Below are 15,137 nucleotides of genomic sequence, written 5' to 3'. Positions count from 1 at the left end.
TTATTGAAAATCAATATTTTAGAGTAAGTAATAGGTTGCACTGATGTCGGTTAAATTGATAACCATTTTACTAGAAACCTTATTAAAAGCATTTGCATGGGGAATTATGCGTGCTTAGAGAGTAGTCTTAAGAAACCAAGTATCTGAATATTGATTACTAGGCAATAACAATTATTTTCCTAAACAATCATTCCAACTTAAGAGCAGTAATTAAATATTACTTATTGAAAATTAACATAATTTTTTGTACCTTATTCTGCATCCAGTCATAACTGTCATTTTCAATCATTTCTTCCCTAGGCAACTGATGATTATCCCAATTGCTCTGCGAAAAATATAATTACAATCATTAGGCCATTAGTTTAAAAATGTTATATCTGTGCAAGTTATTAAACTGAATAACGATTAAGCGTGAACTATCTTACTTCCTTTGCTGTTTCAGTTTCGACATTGTTCTTCTTTATATTAGTCCATACACCCCATGTGCCATCATTATGATTTTGTTCTTTAAGTTGTGCCCAACCTCCATCAAAAGCGCACAATTCATTCTGTTTGATAGATAAAACAATACCAAGTGTAAATACCAAGAAACAATATATAAATTTAAATAAACAATTAAAAATATCCAGAATATATTCCTTTTTACCTTGTCCAGAGAAGGACTTTTTTGTGATTGCGAATCTTGAGAGAAGTAATCCTTTAGTGTAGGTAGAATTTTGCCTTTTCCAAACTCTCCAATATAAACCTCTATTGCTTGTCTTTCTTTAAGTTTGTCCTCTGTCCATCCTTTAAAAGAGGGGAATTTCCTTTCAACAAGCTTTACAGCCTTGTGCATCACCCGGTCAACATAAAACAACTACAAAATCACAATTAAAACTATTATTAATGAATTAAATGTTCGAAACAAGTAATTATTGAATATGATAAAAATTAGTAATCTTACAGTAAGAAAAATGTGTGATCCTCTGAAGAATGTTGATGCCGTGTTATTCCAGCTTTCTTTTCCAGTTACCAGATACTGAATCAGGAAAGCAGCCCAGTTGTATGAAACACACCTATCTAAATCATCAAACTTTACTAATTTTCTATCAACGTAAGAATGAGTAGGTGTTCCTATGAGGACGTTTGATAGAACAACTAAAAAATTAATTTTGAAAATCTCTGTCACCCTTTTTTCTTCTAGAATTTTCTCAACAACTCTAGCTGTTGTAATTTTTTCATTTGGAAACTGACGTTGCCATTTCTCCATTCTTCTGAGAGTATCTTCATTTGTCACTTGTTCAACTGATTTACCTCCATTTGGTAATCCAAGCACATAAAACACATCCTCTTCAGTTATGTCGATTCTTCCCTTCTCAATTCTTATCGAAACACATGTATGATCAAATGCTTTTACAATTTTTGACCCCAGTTTCGACGGTATCATTTCTAATTTAAAATCTAGTAAAGCACCGAATCCAGCCTTTTCCACCCAATTTTTCTGATCATCAGATAGATGATACACTACCTCGCTGAAAAGTCTGGGAGAATTTCTAATTACTGCCTTCTTTTGATTGTCATCTTGCTATAAGAATTCAAAAGAAAAAATTACTGTCAGGAAAAAATTATTTCTAGTCCCATGAAATTGATTATCATACAACGTCCTTTTTATTGATTTTTTTTATCATTATTTAATGATTTGCGACAATTAAAATAATGAAAAAAAATTGAATACCTGATCATCCATATTAGCTTTTCTTTTGTATATTTTTCTTTTTTTTTGGTTCTTCATCTTTATTTGTTATGAATCTCTTGAAAACAGGAAAATATATAAAATAATAATCATTTACCGATTACTCCAATAATATTAACAATACTAAAAGGTTTATCTAACTAGCCATATAAGAAAAAGAAAATGCATATATTTATAGTAAATGAAGTACTCAAACAGCTTCCAAGTATTTGGCATTCAAAAAATAAGAAAATATTCCAACACAATCAGTAATTACCAACAACCATAGGTTATAAATTATTGTTGATATGTATTAAGCACGGATAATACACAGATAGATAACACTATTTGCATTAACAAAGAGCAAATATAGAAGCAACAATGTACACGGGTGTGACCAGTCAAAGAGCAACGACTCAACGAGTAATTGAAGGAATTTCGTGATTAGTAATTAGTAATTGTTGACTATTATACCTTTCGACAAAACTTGGTTTTTTTTATTTTCTCCAGAGCTCCTTCCTCATCAACTATTGTTGTTTCAGTAATTTCTTTATCTCTACTATCATCAGCACATTTGTCTTGAGATTCCTGTTAAAATTAAACAAGTACAAACATAAGTTTATTTTTTATGACAATTTGTTTTTGTTAAAAGTGCATATAAATACCTCATGATTAGGACTTAGTTCAGGTCTTTTAGCTATGCTTCTCTTCCATTTAACAGGGGTTCTGATAACATTTTCTTCCATAGAATTATCCTTGTCTCTCATTGCATTGTTATGTTGATCCTCTACAAATATTAAATTAACAATTCAGTCCTGAATTAGTAATTACAAAAAGACTAAATTCTATTTAGTAATTTAAAAATATATATACCTTCAGATAATTGTTCAATATTCATTATTTCTTCTTCATACATTTAAGAGTCTGTATAGTCAACCAATTCAGTAGGTATTTTTTTTAGAAACCGTGGACTTCTCCGTGGTTCCATGTTGTTCCCTGCATATATTAAATTTCAATAATATAGTGTAGAACTAAAATGTAGCAATGCAAGGATATTAAGCATACAATATAATATATTATTGAAGAGATAAAATAACAACAAATAAACATACAGAATTACGTAAATCCATTAATAACTTGTATATTATTGATTTAGAACATTACCTAGCAGAAAAAAATATATACAAACTCTTTCTCACTCTTTCTCTTTCACTATATTTCAATATCAGTATCTCTCTCTTTCTCCTCTTTCTCACTCTTATTTAGAAAACTCTTTCTCACTATATTTAACTCTTTCTTTCTTTCTCTCTCTTTCTCTCTCTCTCTCTCTCTCTCTCTCTCTCACACCCTCTATTTCAATCTCAAATTCACTGTTGTGCAACAAGTTATTGTAATCAGTAAAATTATTAAACATATATCGTCAATCCCTTGTCTCCGTCTCTTCTTCAATCCCTGTATTTCACTCTTAGTCTCTCTCTCTCTCACACACACACATACACACAAACAAACTATTTCTATTTCGCACTTTCTCTCCGTGTCTCTCTTATTCCCACTCTCTACTTCAACCTCACACTCATTCGCTATCCAACAAGTTATGGTAATCAGTAAAATTATTTAACATATATCATCAAAATAAACCTAATCATTAAACATTTTGTGATTATAACTTCAAGGAATGATTGAATACATATATCAACATCAAGCAAATCAGTAAAATTATATAAAAACATTAAGAACATTAAATTAAAAACATAAAAACCTAATTATGTATACCTACTCTTTAATCACGATATATAATTGTATAATTTGTGATTTAATATTTATATATTTCTACTTCAACAACATCATAAGAGTATTTGTTACTTTTATCAACAAAAATAGTTATAAACTCTAAAATCACAAAAATACTTACATGCATCAATGAAATAAGTTTTTACTTAGCAAAAAAAGATATTACAACTACTAATCTACGATATACACTAATAATTGATAACTTTCAGATCAATAACTTCAAACAATATATATTTACTGATTTATAATGAAACATACCTTCAGATCTATAATTTCAACGATAATCTTCAGTTCGAACAATTTCGTATAATGCTGATCTCCAATCTTTGTTGTGTTCTTCAGAAACGAATGAATTTGAGACAGTTTTTGTGATTTTTAGACTGTATATGATGCTACTGAACAATAAATTTTTCCAACGGTTATGTATCTATTGTATGTATATGCGAATAAAACAAAGACCGTTGTTTTTAAGTTGGGCCGAACTGTTTTTTTATTTGGGTGGGGGTAAGGTTTTTAGTTTGTATTTTTAATTGGTTTGTAGTAGAGTAAGACTCTCTCTTTCTATATATATATATATATTAGTTGAACTAGTTAATTCCTTCAAATTATTGAACAATATATGTTTTTTCCTTAATTAATATAAAATGTATTGAATCAAATGCTACAATATAGTATAAATATAACCTTTATTTGAAGAATTCAAAATATTAAAATAATTTAAAATATTAGTACAATATTATTTTGATCAATGAATATTGCTCATTTAAAAGAATTCTTTTTAAAAGGTTAGTTTTTTTTAAGTGAAAAATGAAAAATAAATCGATTTAATATATCATCATAGTTTTAACAAATCTAGTGAGATCTCATTTCAAATTTCAAATATTTTTAATATTTGGACAACTCCCAAAAATAATATTGTGTTACCGATGAAGTTAGTAATTTTAATATAAATAATCAATTGACTTGATTCTATAAAGACCTCAAACACATTAATTTATATTAAAATAAGATATTTAAATAATTCACATTATTGGTAAGATATTCTCGCCGAGTTTGTAATTTATATTTACCAAACATAGAAAGTGATGATGTTTTCCGGCCGGGTCATGTAGTCAAATTTCGAGTATTTTCTAAATAATGGGCCAAGTTCTAAAATGCATTGGCTCATTATAATTCTAAATTATCTAAATATGTAATATCAATATAGATTATTTATATATAAGCGATTCTATTTTCAATATTTTTTTAAAAAAATATATATGTACATTTTAATTACTTTTTATAATAAAAATATTATAAAAATATATGAGATATATTTTTAAACTAAAAAATAATTAATGAATAAGATAATAATCCATTTATGTACCATGCCTAATTTTATATCTGGAATTCAATTTTTTAAAATTAAGTGTACAAATATTTAACTGACTATCCGTTTTTTTCCAGAATTCAAGTAAGTATTTTGAAAGTTAAATAAATTATTCATTTAGCACACTTATATATTATGTGTATGATAAAAATAATATGTGACACTATGGTCTAGCTGTAAGAGGTTGTATAGTTGAATGAAATAACTTGAGTTCGATTCCCACAAACCACATCTTTTGTATAAATATTACAAACAGGGCTAATTTAGTCTTTTAACGAGACTTTTTAATCTCATGAAATTATACTTTTGTTCTCCTATTATATTTTGTATAAATATTACAAACACGGCTAATTTAGTCTTTTTAATGAGAATTTTTAATCTAATAAAATTATACTCTTGTTCTCCTGTTATATATAGAAGAGATTATCAACTCAGTTGAAAGTTCAATTTGTTCAAGTATATTTTGCTCATTTATAAGAAATTTTTTTTGATACATTTTTTTATCATATTTGTAAAAATTAAAATTATACGACACATTTATAAGTTCCTGGTATATTTACAATTATTTATATGTGTGTGAGAGTCTTGAAAAACCCAATCTCATGGAACCGTTTTAAAAATTAACTTTAAACTTGAAGAGAAGTAAATGCATCTTCATTTTTATATTACTTCCCAAAAGTTAATTTCGACAACAATTTATTTGTAAAATTTTAAAGAAAAATAATGGAGATCCGCTTTCGAATCTCATTTAAGATATGTATTTTTACATTTTATAAATGTTATAATTTAAATCCTTAATCTCAGTTAACAGCTTTGGAAATTTCTCATAAATATTTTTCAATATTTAATTGTTAACTATATTAATTTTAATAATTATGTAACTACATTAAAATGTGAATAAATAATTATAATTTGAAATGAAGCCGAAAAAGTCTCAAAATTGCATTTTGGACCTCAAGTTCTATGGTTATGTTTTTAAGAGGGTTATTGAGTCTAAACTTTATAAATGAATTCTAAATTTTATATATATACTAATCATATATAATTAATTTTAGATTTGAATAATATCGAACGATTCTATTCATATATGTTATCGAACGGTTTACGCCAAATGCCTATAATATTCTATTTATTTTATAAATGGATAATATTTAATTATTTTGTAGTACAAATACCAGATATTTTGAACAGGTATAGGATTTTTTGGAATTTTTTTGGAACATTTGATAACACCGGATATTATTTGATTTTTTTTCTATAACTTATCAATTTTTGTGTTGCATTGTTGGTATGAAAATTCAAGTTTTTGGACTGATTTTTTAATTTTTTAATCTGTCTACAAAAAACAGCTAAAAATTTTAAAATTTACTGTTGTGGGCGTATTCATCCTACATGTTAATGTTACCTTGGCGTATTATTAATAAGATAGTGTGCAACCTTGTATAAGTTAGTCGGTACTTGGCACACGATATGTTACCCTATACAGGATACCTTCCGGCCTTCCCAGTTCCCTCTAGTGCAGCATTTGGTATTTCTTGTTTGTTTCTTTTAATGCAGTTGCTGCAGTGCTGGTTGTGACAAAATTACGGTGATATGATAAAAATTTTATAGTGTTGGTTGTGACAAAGTTACGGTGATATGATAGAACTTTTATTGATAACTCGTCATGTGTGCAGATTTGCTGCATTTGTCTTTTTATCCCCATCTTCGTGTATTTGCGGTTATATAAGATGAACACCGTATTTGTCAAATTTTAAAGACGAACATATACCACTTAGGCGGGGGCAGTTAGACGAACATATACCGCCTAGGTGGTTTGCGCTCGCCTAGCATCCATTAGGCGTTCAACGTTCAACTAAATACATGTATACATATTAGATATTATGTACATACATTTCGATTGGTTTTCATAATAATTATATAATGTAAAGATTATTTATTTGATTGAACAAATAAATTAAATTTATTTTTATTTGTTTAATTTTGAGACTTTTGCTATAAGTACGATGACTCAATACTCAAATTTACAACTTTATAAAATTAACTACTTAACGACAAAAATAGGCAAAATCAAATCACATTTAAAAAAACACACTTTTTACTTATATTTGAACGCCTAACTCGCCTAATGTACGTCTAGACATCATCTAACTCGCTTAGACGTGGCCTAGATATCGCCTAACTTGTTTAGGTGCTGCCTAATTCGCCTAATATATTAAAATGAAGACGGCAGGGACTTTTTTTTATCATCTTTCCGTCTATGCAACCCCTGGACGACGTCTCAACAACTATGATGAACACTATGTCCAATGCACCTAGTTCAGCTAACATTACTTGAAATCTATCATCTACAAGAACATCAATATCTTCAAGTAGTTTTTATTCTTTGCCTTCATATAACTAGTTTTCTGTGTTCTACTCACCAATTTTCTGTCCTCTTCATCCTAGGCGTTTTTCTATAAAACTCCAAAATATCTCTTGACCTTCCCTAAAAATAAATCTCAATAATGGCCCCAAATTTGTGAATTAGATTAAAATAGCAAATGAAGACCTTAGTCTACATAACAAAATTAAACAACTTGTTTTGGAGTACATAATAAATCATAAATGCCTTGCATCTTAGACTCTTAGTGCATGTTTGGGGTGCGCTTCGTTCCTCTTAAATGAAGAGAAAGTTGTTTCATACTTTCACCCTGCAGTTTGGATAAATAAAAGTACGGGTTTTCTAATGTGTGTTCAAGTGCACATAATAAACACTAACTCGCATAACTCGCATGAGTTTGGTGCATTTTAATTGGTACTCTAATGATAAATATTGATGAATCCCTGCATTTACAACAACTCTACCAGTCAAAATGCACCAAACTCATAAAATATGATCTTATTTTACTGATGTATTTACTATATATTGAAAGCTGATATGCGGATACTTTCTCCTAACATTGATCTGCTTCCCTTTTTTTCAAGTTAAGTTAAAAAAAATCTTAATATATAACACGAGTTATGTACTGTTATTTAACTAAAATCAAATGAATCTATATAAATAATAGTTATTTTTTTTATTATAGTTATGTTTTAACTTGTTTCAATAGTATAATTTTATTTTAACTTAGGTTATTATACTGTTTCAATTGTACAATTTTATTTTAGCTCACGTTATTATACCGGTCAAACTAAATTAATCTAATTATAATTAATTTTATTTTTTTAGCTCGGATCAATATTATGATTTTATTTTCATTAAGATTAATAATATATATTATATAATTTTATCATGAGGCTATTATCCTTATTTTTAAATTTTCTCTTTTTTATTTTATATTCATTTATTAAAATTTCTAATTTATGTAATTTGTAATTTATATTTTAATTTTATTTTAAAAAATCTATAATTATAAATTATGATTTATCAAACATATTATCGAGTTATAAGTAATTTTTATGTAAAATTGTTTAAACACCTAATATGTTCGGGGTTTCTTACAAAATATAACTTATGACTTAAAGTTGAAAATTGTAATGTGTTTCGATAATTTTGTTATAAACCATTGATGTGTTTGGCAAATTTTAACTTATAAGTTATTTTTTAAAAAAATCTGAATTTTAAAACGACAATTTAATACATGAATGTAAAATTGAAAAGTTAAAATTTAGAATTTAAATTACTAAAAGTAAAAAAAAAACAAAAAATACATACTTAATATATACGGGGCAATATCATTTCGCTTTGCAAACCATATATTAAGGGGCATAAATTAGAATAATACCAAAGTTTATTTCAATTTAAATACAAATAAGTTGGTACTCGTAAATGTTAAAATAAGGAAAAGAATTAAATTAGTACCGGTGAAGAAAACTGTTGATTTGCAGATTTCTGATGATTACCTAATTCAAGATGTACGTAGAGAATGCAGATTATGAGACTTAGTTGTTGTAAGTGATAGGATTGGGCGTAATTCTATTTGACTGGGTAAACAAGTTTATCTCCAAAACAAACTCTATCTTGATAAACCTATTTGAACTATTCTAATCTTATCTTTTCTAAGGTTTATCTTTTACAACCAACTAACGGGTTGTTTTACAATGACTTATTCAAATATTTTCAAACAAATAGATTATCCAATCTTATCTCTTCTTTGTTTTGAAAATCAAACCCGTTAGATTTGTCTGTATAAATACACATCTTGTTTTTCAGATTCAACAAGAGAGTGCTTATTCCACGTACTATCTTTATTCTCTGAAAAACTCTTCTTATTCCAACTCTTGAATATTCTATTTAAGAAGAAGACACATCTCATATTTTCAGATTACACCTAATGATTCCATGTTCTATCTTTATAATCTGAAACACCATTCTTGTTTTACATCTCTTGAATATCCAGTCAAACAAGAAGCCTAGTTTGAGTTGTAATCAATTTGTTTATTCTTGTACTCGTGTATTCATATCAACTTTGTGCCGGGTTGTGGCAAGCTTGATTTCAAAGTATAGCAAGGTTGCTAGAAGGCTAAGGAATAACAGTGGGTTATGTAGCAAGGTAGTTTGGGAAATGGTTTCTTTCAGGTGCTATATTTGTAATCAAGGAAAAGACTGTAAGTTCTTTTATTAAAGTTGATATAATACATTCTCTATGCTAGTTGGCATGGAGACTTGGATGTAGGTCATAGACTAGGTGTAGGGGCCGAACAAAGTGAAAACTTCTGGTGTTTTTACTTTTTAGTTTTCAGCATTCTGCATTTTATTTTTGTTATTTATTTTCTGCTGTGTAATTGAGACTGTCTCATACCCTGTCTCATTTGTACAGGGACTGTCTCATTTGCATAAGAGACTGTCCCATTTGCCTTGACAGTTAGAATATTATTTTATCTATCGAGCCATCAAATTTCAGAAACAAATAAAGGAAGGAAATGACACTAACAGTAAAATGGAAAGTTGAATAAAATTTTATAATAAATGAAATACTAAAATGGAAAGTTGAATAAAATTTTATAATAAATGAAATACCCGAACAGTTGCATAAGATACAAATGAGATTTTGAGCATATAAGTTAAAAATACGTGATGCCAAGCATACTAAATAATTTATAAGTTTAGATATTCATATAACTTATAATTATAAGTCACTTTTCAACTTTAAATAAGTTATATTTTTTAATAAAACCCCAAGGGGGCCCTTAATTTAGCCTTTGTATAAATTCTGCAAAGGTACCTGGCTCATAAAATATTCTTCCTATATATTAATTTTTACATCCTATTAGAAACACTAAACAAGATAGGTATAGCCATGTACCAAATCTATGAACAAATGGAGACTAGTATTGTACTCTGGATTTAAAATGCCACACCATAATGCTAACTGGACATGTGCAGGAGGAAATAAACAGAACTAGTTCACATAGCAGGAAAGAACCTGCCTAAAGTCCATCCAAGTAGCAGACCAGCACTTGCAAGACTCAAACCAATAGCAAAACCAATAATAGATCTTCTTAGCTGGTAATTTGGTATCCCAACCCTCTTCGTAGCCTTCTTTCGAACCTTCCCCATTTTCCTGCCCTCCCTCGAGACTGCTAATAAACCGGGAAATTTAGCGCTCATTGACTCATCATTGGTGTTCTCAAGCTGGAGATCCTCGATGTTTTTTCGCTGGAGGCACTCATCAGTGTTGCTTTTGTGCTGGAGGCAAAGGGTCTCTATCTGCAGCATCTGATGCCACTGCCTGTAAGCAAAGAGGTGTGAAGCCTGCATGAAAAAGTGCTTCACTATGTGCTCCTTCTCATCATAAGCTTGCCGTGCTGCTTTTTCAGCCTCCCTTGCTCGTGTTTGAGAGTGACAAAGTGCCTCTAGTAACTGAGTTTTAGTGAGATCACTTTCCAGCCTCTGTAGTGCTTCAGTCTCCTTTTCCTCAGTTGCAAAACTATCAGTTCTGCTGATAAAACAAAAACATAGGCTGAGCTCAAAGTTGTAAGCAAGAAACTATACAGAAATATGGATACACTCGCAGTAGAATATTTCTGCATCCTAAACATTACAATGATAATTATTTTATTTTTATTGGTAAAATAATTAAATTACTGAAGTCTGCAACTGAGAGATCGCATATTGAGATTCTACACCAACTCTCTCATTATAATATCTCTCAACTTTTCTTGTAAAGTTCTCCTGATATTTCGAGTTTTTTATTTTATTTTGGTCAAACTTGCCAATGCAAAGGTAATTTTTCTCTTTAATACAATATAAGTCCCTAAAGTAAATAAATAAGAGGAAACAGAGTCATAAAGGGAAGGAAGTAATACCTTATTGGCCTATCTGAACTACTAGGAAAGCACTGCACAAGACCCATAATGTGCTGTGATTGAAACATGCTCACTGAATTGGGTACTTCCGATGTTTGCTCGTCCAAATTATCAGTTTCTTTGTCAACCTTCTTACCTAATGAAGCAAGAATCATGGCTTCATCAACACTCTGTGTGCATTCAGACGGCCCACCCCCGTGCTTGCTCTGAGGCTGTGGAAGATCACAGTTCTCAAATTGGTCCAGTTTTTTGCAAGAAACAAAGGAAGTCAAATCATCTTTGTCAGCAGTACGCCACCAGGGTTCATTCTTCTCAACTTCAATCCACTGAGACTCAAGTTCAGAGCAGAGTTTCTCAGGTTTTTCGTGAACCGAGCACTTGTAAGGATCCAAGTCCTTCCAATTTTCATCTACACACCAGGATTCCCCCACTTCTTTATTGGGCACTCTACACAGGTCATCTTCAGTCACAACATTAGATTCTTCCATTTTATCATCCCGATCATTTTTCATAGAATCCAAAAAAGCTATATTTGGACTATCAACTAGATTACCACCATTGCCTTTTAAACATTTTTTTATATCGCCTTCCACATCAAGTTGTTTCTCCCCGGTAATTGTCACATTCTTATTTAGTAATACAGCACCATAAACTCCAGATTCTGCCCTCAAGGCATTTGAGTCGTTAGTGTTACCATTGTGTAAATGTCTGACAGTTGGTTCTAGGTTTAACCGCCACCTTTTCTCCGACAAAGGTTCTGCACTTGAACATGTTCGGTCATCAGGCACGAAGCCTGGGACATCATGATCTGAAACCTTAGCTTCACCTAATTTTGATGATGTAGATGGAATATGAGATAATTCCGGAGATCTGCAAGCATCATCTTGGCTAGACCAATAATTCGCAGCACTCTGTGAATTGGTCTTTAATTTTTTGGCATCCATATCCTTCTACCGTCTGGTACGCAAGAAACCATTCAGGAAACAGTACAGATAGAGTGTAACCTATAATCGCTAATGAAAGGAAAAGTAGCATATGAAATATAACCCTGACATTAACTGGTATAAATTCTATCCGATACATAGACATTTCACCAGTTTAAATTCTATCCGATACATAGACAACAAATCATGGTTCATGTAATTGCTCTGAGCTGTGGCACAATTGAACGTGTTCAGATGAATAAGCCAGATTTATTAGTTGATAATTACTCAAGCATCAACTCAAGTTATTTGAAAGAACTCACGATTGTATTATATGAAAATGCATAAAAGTCTAAAACACTTCCCTGTTATATCAGTACAGTAAAAAATAAAAGACTAAAAATAAGTCACCAATTATCGAAGAAATGACCAATAAAAATCCATGTCAAAAGCAGTAGCTTGCATATAGAAAGCTAAACAATCAGTAAACATTCCTCCACAACAAGAACATACTTGACTAGCAACAAAACAATACATAATAACATAAAACATACCGAGACACACACAATAACATCCTGCAATATCAACAAAGCTTACATCAACTACCAACAGACTAACAATCTTGAATCACAAACCAAATCACCCACCAACTGAACTCTTACAAGATCAAGTTACAAACTAATAAATGCAAATTATCAAAAAAAACCTAAACAAAAATATACAAGTCAATAATCTATATCCATTTTTGCAGCACAGATATGCATAATTATAAACAGTAGATACTCAAGATTCCAAACCAAAAAGTAAAGCTATAAGCTACCAAACAACAAAAGTAATAATCCACACAACAATTCACAAAACCCATCAACACAATCATCATTTTAACAATATACACACAACTAAATGCAAAAATACATGCATAAATAATCAAGAACAAGGTAAATAAACAACTCAAAATTTACAACAAATTACACACCTTTCTGATAGAAAATCAAAAAGGGTATTCAAATTCAGCAAAAAAGAATCAAACCCATGCGTTCTTGAAGATCAAAATTGAGTCTTTACATAAAAATGCAAAGTCTTTGTTTAAAAAATGACTTGGCAAAAAATATCAGTGTGTGTAGTGTGTGTAATTGTTTAAAAGAAAGGTAAAAGTCTTAATCTTGATTGCTTATAGATAAAGATATGTATGTATAGATACAATCTAAATAAGCAAGACAAGAAAGAAAGAGATTCTTGGGGAAGTGGTCAATTGTAAGTGAAGATGATGTGTAAAAGGCTTGCATTTGTTGTTGTTTCACTACCCATCTCATTCTAAGTGACGCATTTTTAAGGAAATAAAACATCATCATAATGTTCATTAAATTGTAGTTTGCGTTTTGATGTTTATCTTGTTTTTGGACCGATTGTTTGTGCATTTACATTGATTTGTTTTGAATAAAGATGGGGGCATAAATTTATAATATTTTTATACAAAATTAATAAAAATAATCAATTTCTAAAAAAAATCATTAATTTTGATCAATGGAATACCCAATTATTAATAGAATACTGATTTTATACAAGATTTCCAACGTATGTCATATATGAAATAATAAACTATCGGTGAAGTGCTTATACATATTGGGATATTGAAACGACAGTGAAATATTCAATCGTTTAAAATTGGTCATTTTTTATAATAATTATTTTGATTAAATTTCTTTAAAAAATGACCATTTTCGTCATTTTTCATAAAAATTTACATGAACATTTTTTAGTGTATATCTTGCTTTTGTTCATTTTTTGATATTTTGGTTGTGCATTTATCTATATTTGATTTTAATTTGATAGTATAATAATATTAATTGGAATATTATTTTTGAATTTAATGATAGTTTTGACAAATTATATGGGACGAAATTTGCAGCTAAAGAAAGGCGATAACACATTGTTACAATTTTTCTTGTTTAATAATTTTTCTAAAATATATTAATGATGAACATTTGACATTAAAAATTAAAGGTCGTAATATAAAACAAAACATGATATGTGAAAGATGTAATTATTTTTTCGCAAAAAAATTTCAAAATAAATTTAACAGCAACAATGGATGTGAATATAAAAAAAATCATCTTATTTTTCGCATACAAAACTTTTAAATTTTTAAATTTTTCGCTCATAAATATTTCAAGAGTTATTTGCAAAATGGATTCCTCTATTTTGCCCTAAATGCACTTCTTTACCTATATTTTATATAACTGCACTTTAATTCCCTTTATTATTTTTGGTGCGAGAAATTGCACATTTTCCGTTAATTATTGAAAAACTCAGGTTATTTTAGTAAATTAAAATATTAAATTATAATTAGATCTTTATTTAAGGTTTTTGATCGTGTAAACGATAATTTTCGAAAAAATTTAAAGAACGAAAATTGTAGAAAATGAAAAGATCTTCTCGAAATAATAAAGTTCAATATTAAATTTTTTTTTTGTAATTTTTTTTAAAAATTCATTAAGTATTGATTTTATTCATATTTAATTTCGTTAATTTTTTGATAATTTTGAATGTCATTTTTTTGAAAAGATCTTTTCGTTCTCTACAACTTTCGTTTTTTAATATTTTTCGAAAAATATCGTTTAGAGGGTTAAAAAACTTAAATAAAGATCTAATTTTAAATTAATATTTTAATTTTCTAAAATACCCCTGAGATCTTTAACAAATTTAACGAAAAAAATATAATTTATCACGTCAAAAATAATAAAGAGATACAAAATGTAGTTATATAAAATAATGATAAAGAAGTACATTTGGCCGGATGCGTTTCACAAATCCTTAACGAGAGCCAAGTAAAACCGGTGCAAGTCCGCAGGATTAATAATTACCGCTCCACCAATATTTGCTCTAGTTTCTTATTTCTAGGAAATGGATTGCTCATATGATATGAGTCATATGATTACACTTTTAATTAAGAAAAAAGGTTAGTGGAACTAACAAAGTAATCCCTCTGTCCCGTTAAACGTTTCCTCTTCTGACTTTCGGTACTGTTTATGTAAAGCGATTGACTACTAAT

The 15,137-nt window shown here is 29.1% G+C and overlaps 1 protein-coding gene across 2 annotated transcripts; it reads right to left on the bottom strand.

The window, feature by feature from the left end:
* Positions 1-10,165: 10,165 nt before the first annotated feature.
* On the bottom strand, positions 10,166-13,400 carry LOC141721564 (uncharacterized). Of its 2 annotated transcripts, none has more exons than XM_074524516.1 (3): positions 13,062-13,400; positions 11,163-12,119; positions 10,166-10,792 (listed from the first exon to the last, which is right to left on the bottom strand). In XM_074524516.1, the coding sequence occupies exons 2-3, from the start codon at positions 12,104-12,106 to the stop codon at positions 10,261-10,263; spliced, it is 1,476 nt and encodes a 491-aa protein (XP_074380617.1). In that variant the 5' UTR covers positions 12,107-12,119; positions 13,062-13,400; the 3' UTR covers positions 10,166-10,260. The 2 variants fall into 2 exon arrangements, with proteins under 2 accessions (XP_074380617.1, XP_074380616.1); XM_074524515.1 differs by having other exon boundaries at positions 10,166-10,795; positions 13,062-13,399.
* Positions 13,401-15,137: the final 1,737 nt, after the last annotated feature.

Source organism: Apium graveolens, chromosome 4 (genome assembly GCF_009905375.1).
Source record: "Apium graveolens cultivar Ventura chromosome 4, ASM990537v1, whole genome shotgun sequence".
Classification (NCBI taxonomy): domain Eukaryota; kingdom Viridiplantae; phylum Streptophyta; class Magnoliopsida; order Apiales; family Apiaceae; genus Apium; species Apium graveolens.
Note: the sequence above shows the minus strand (reverse complement) of the source record. Positions and strands in the feature narration are given on the sequence as shown.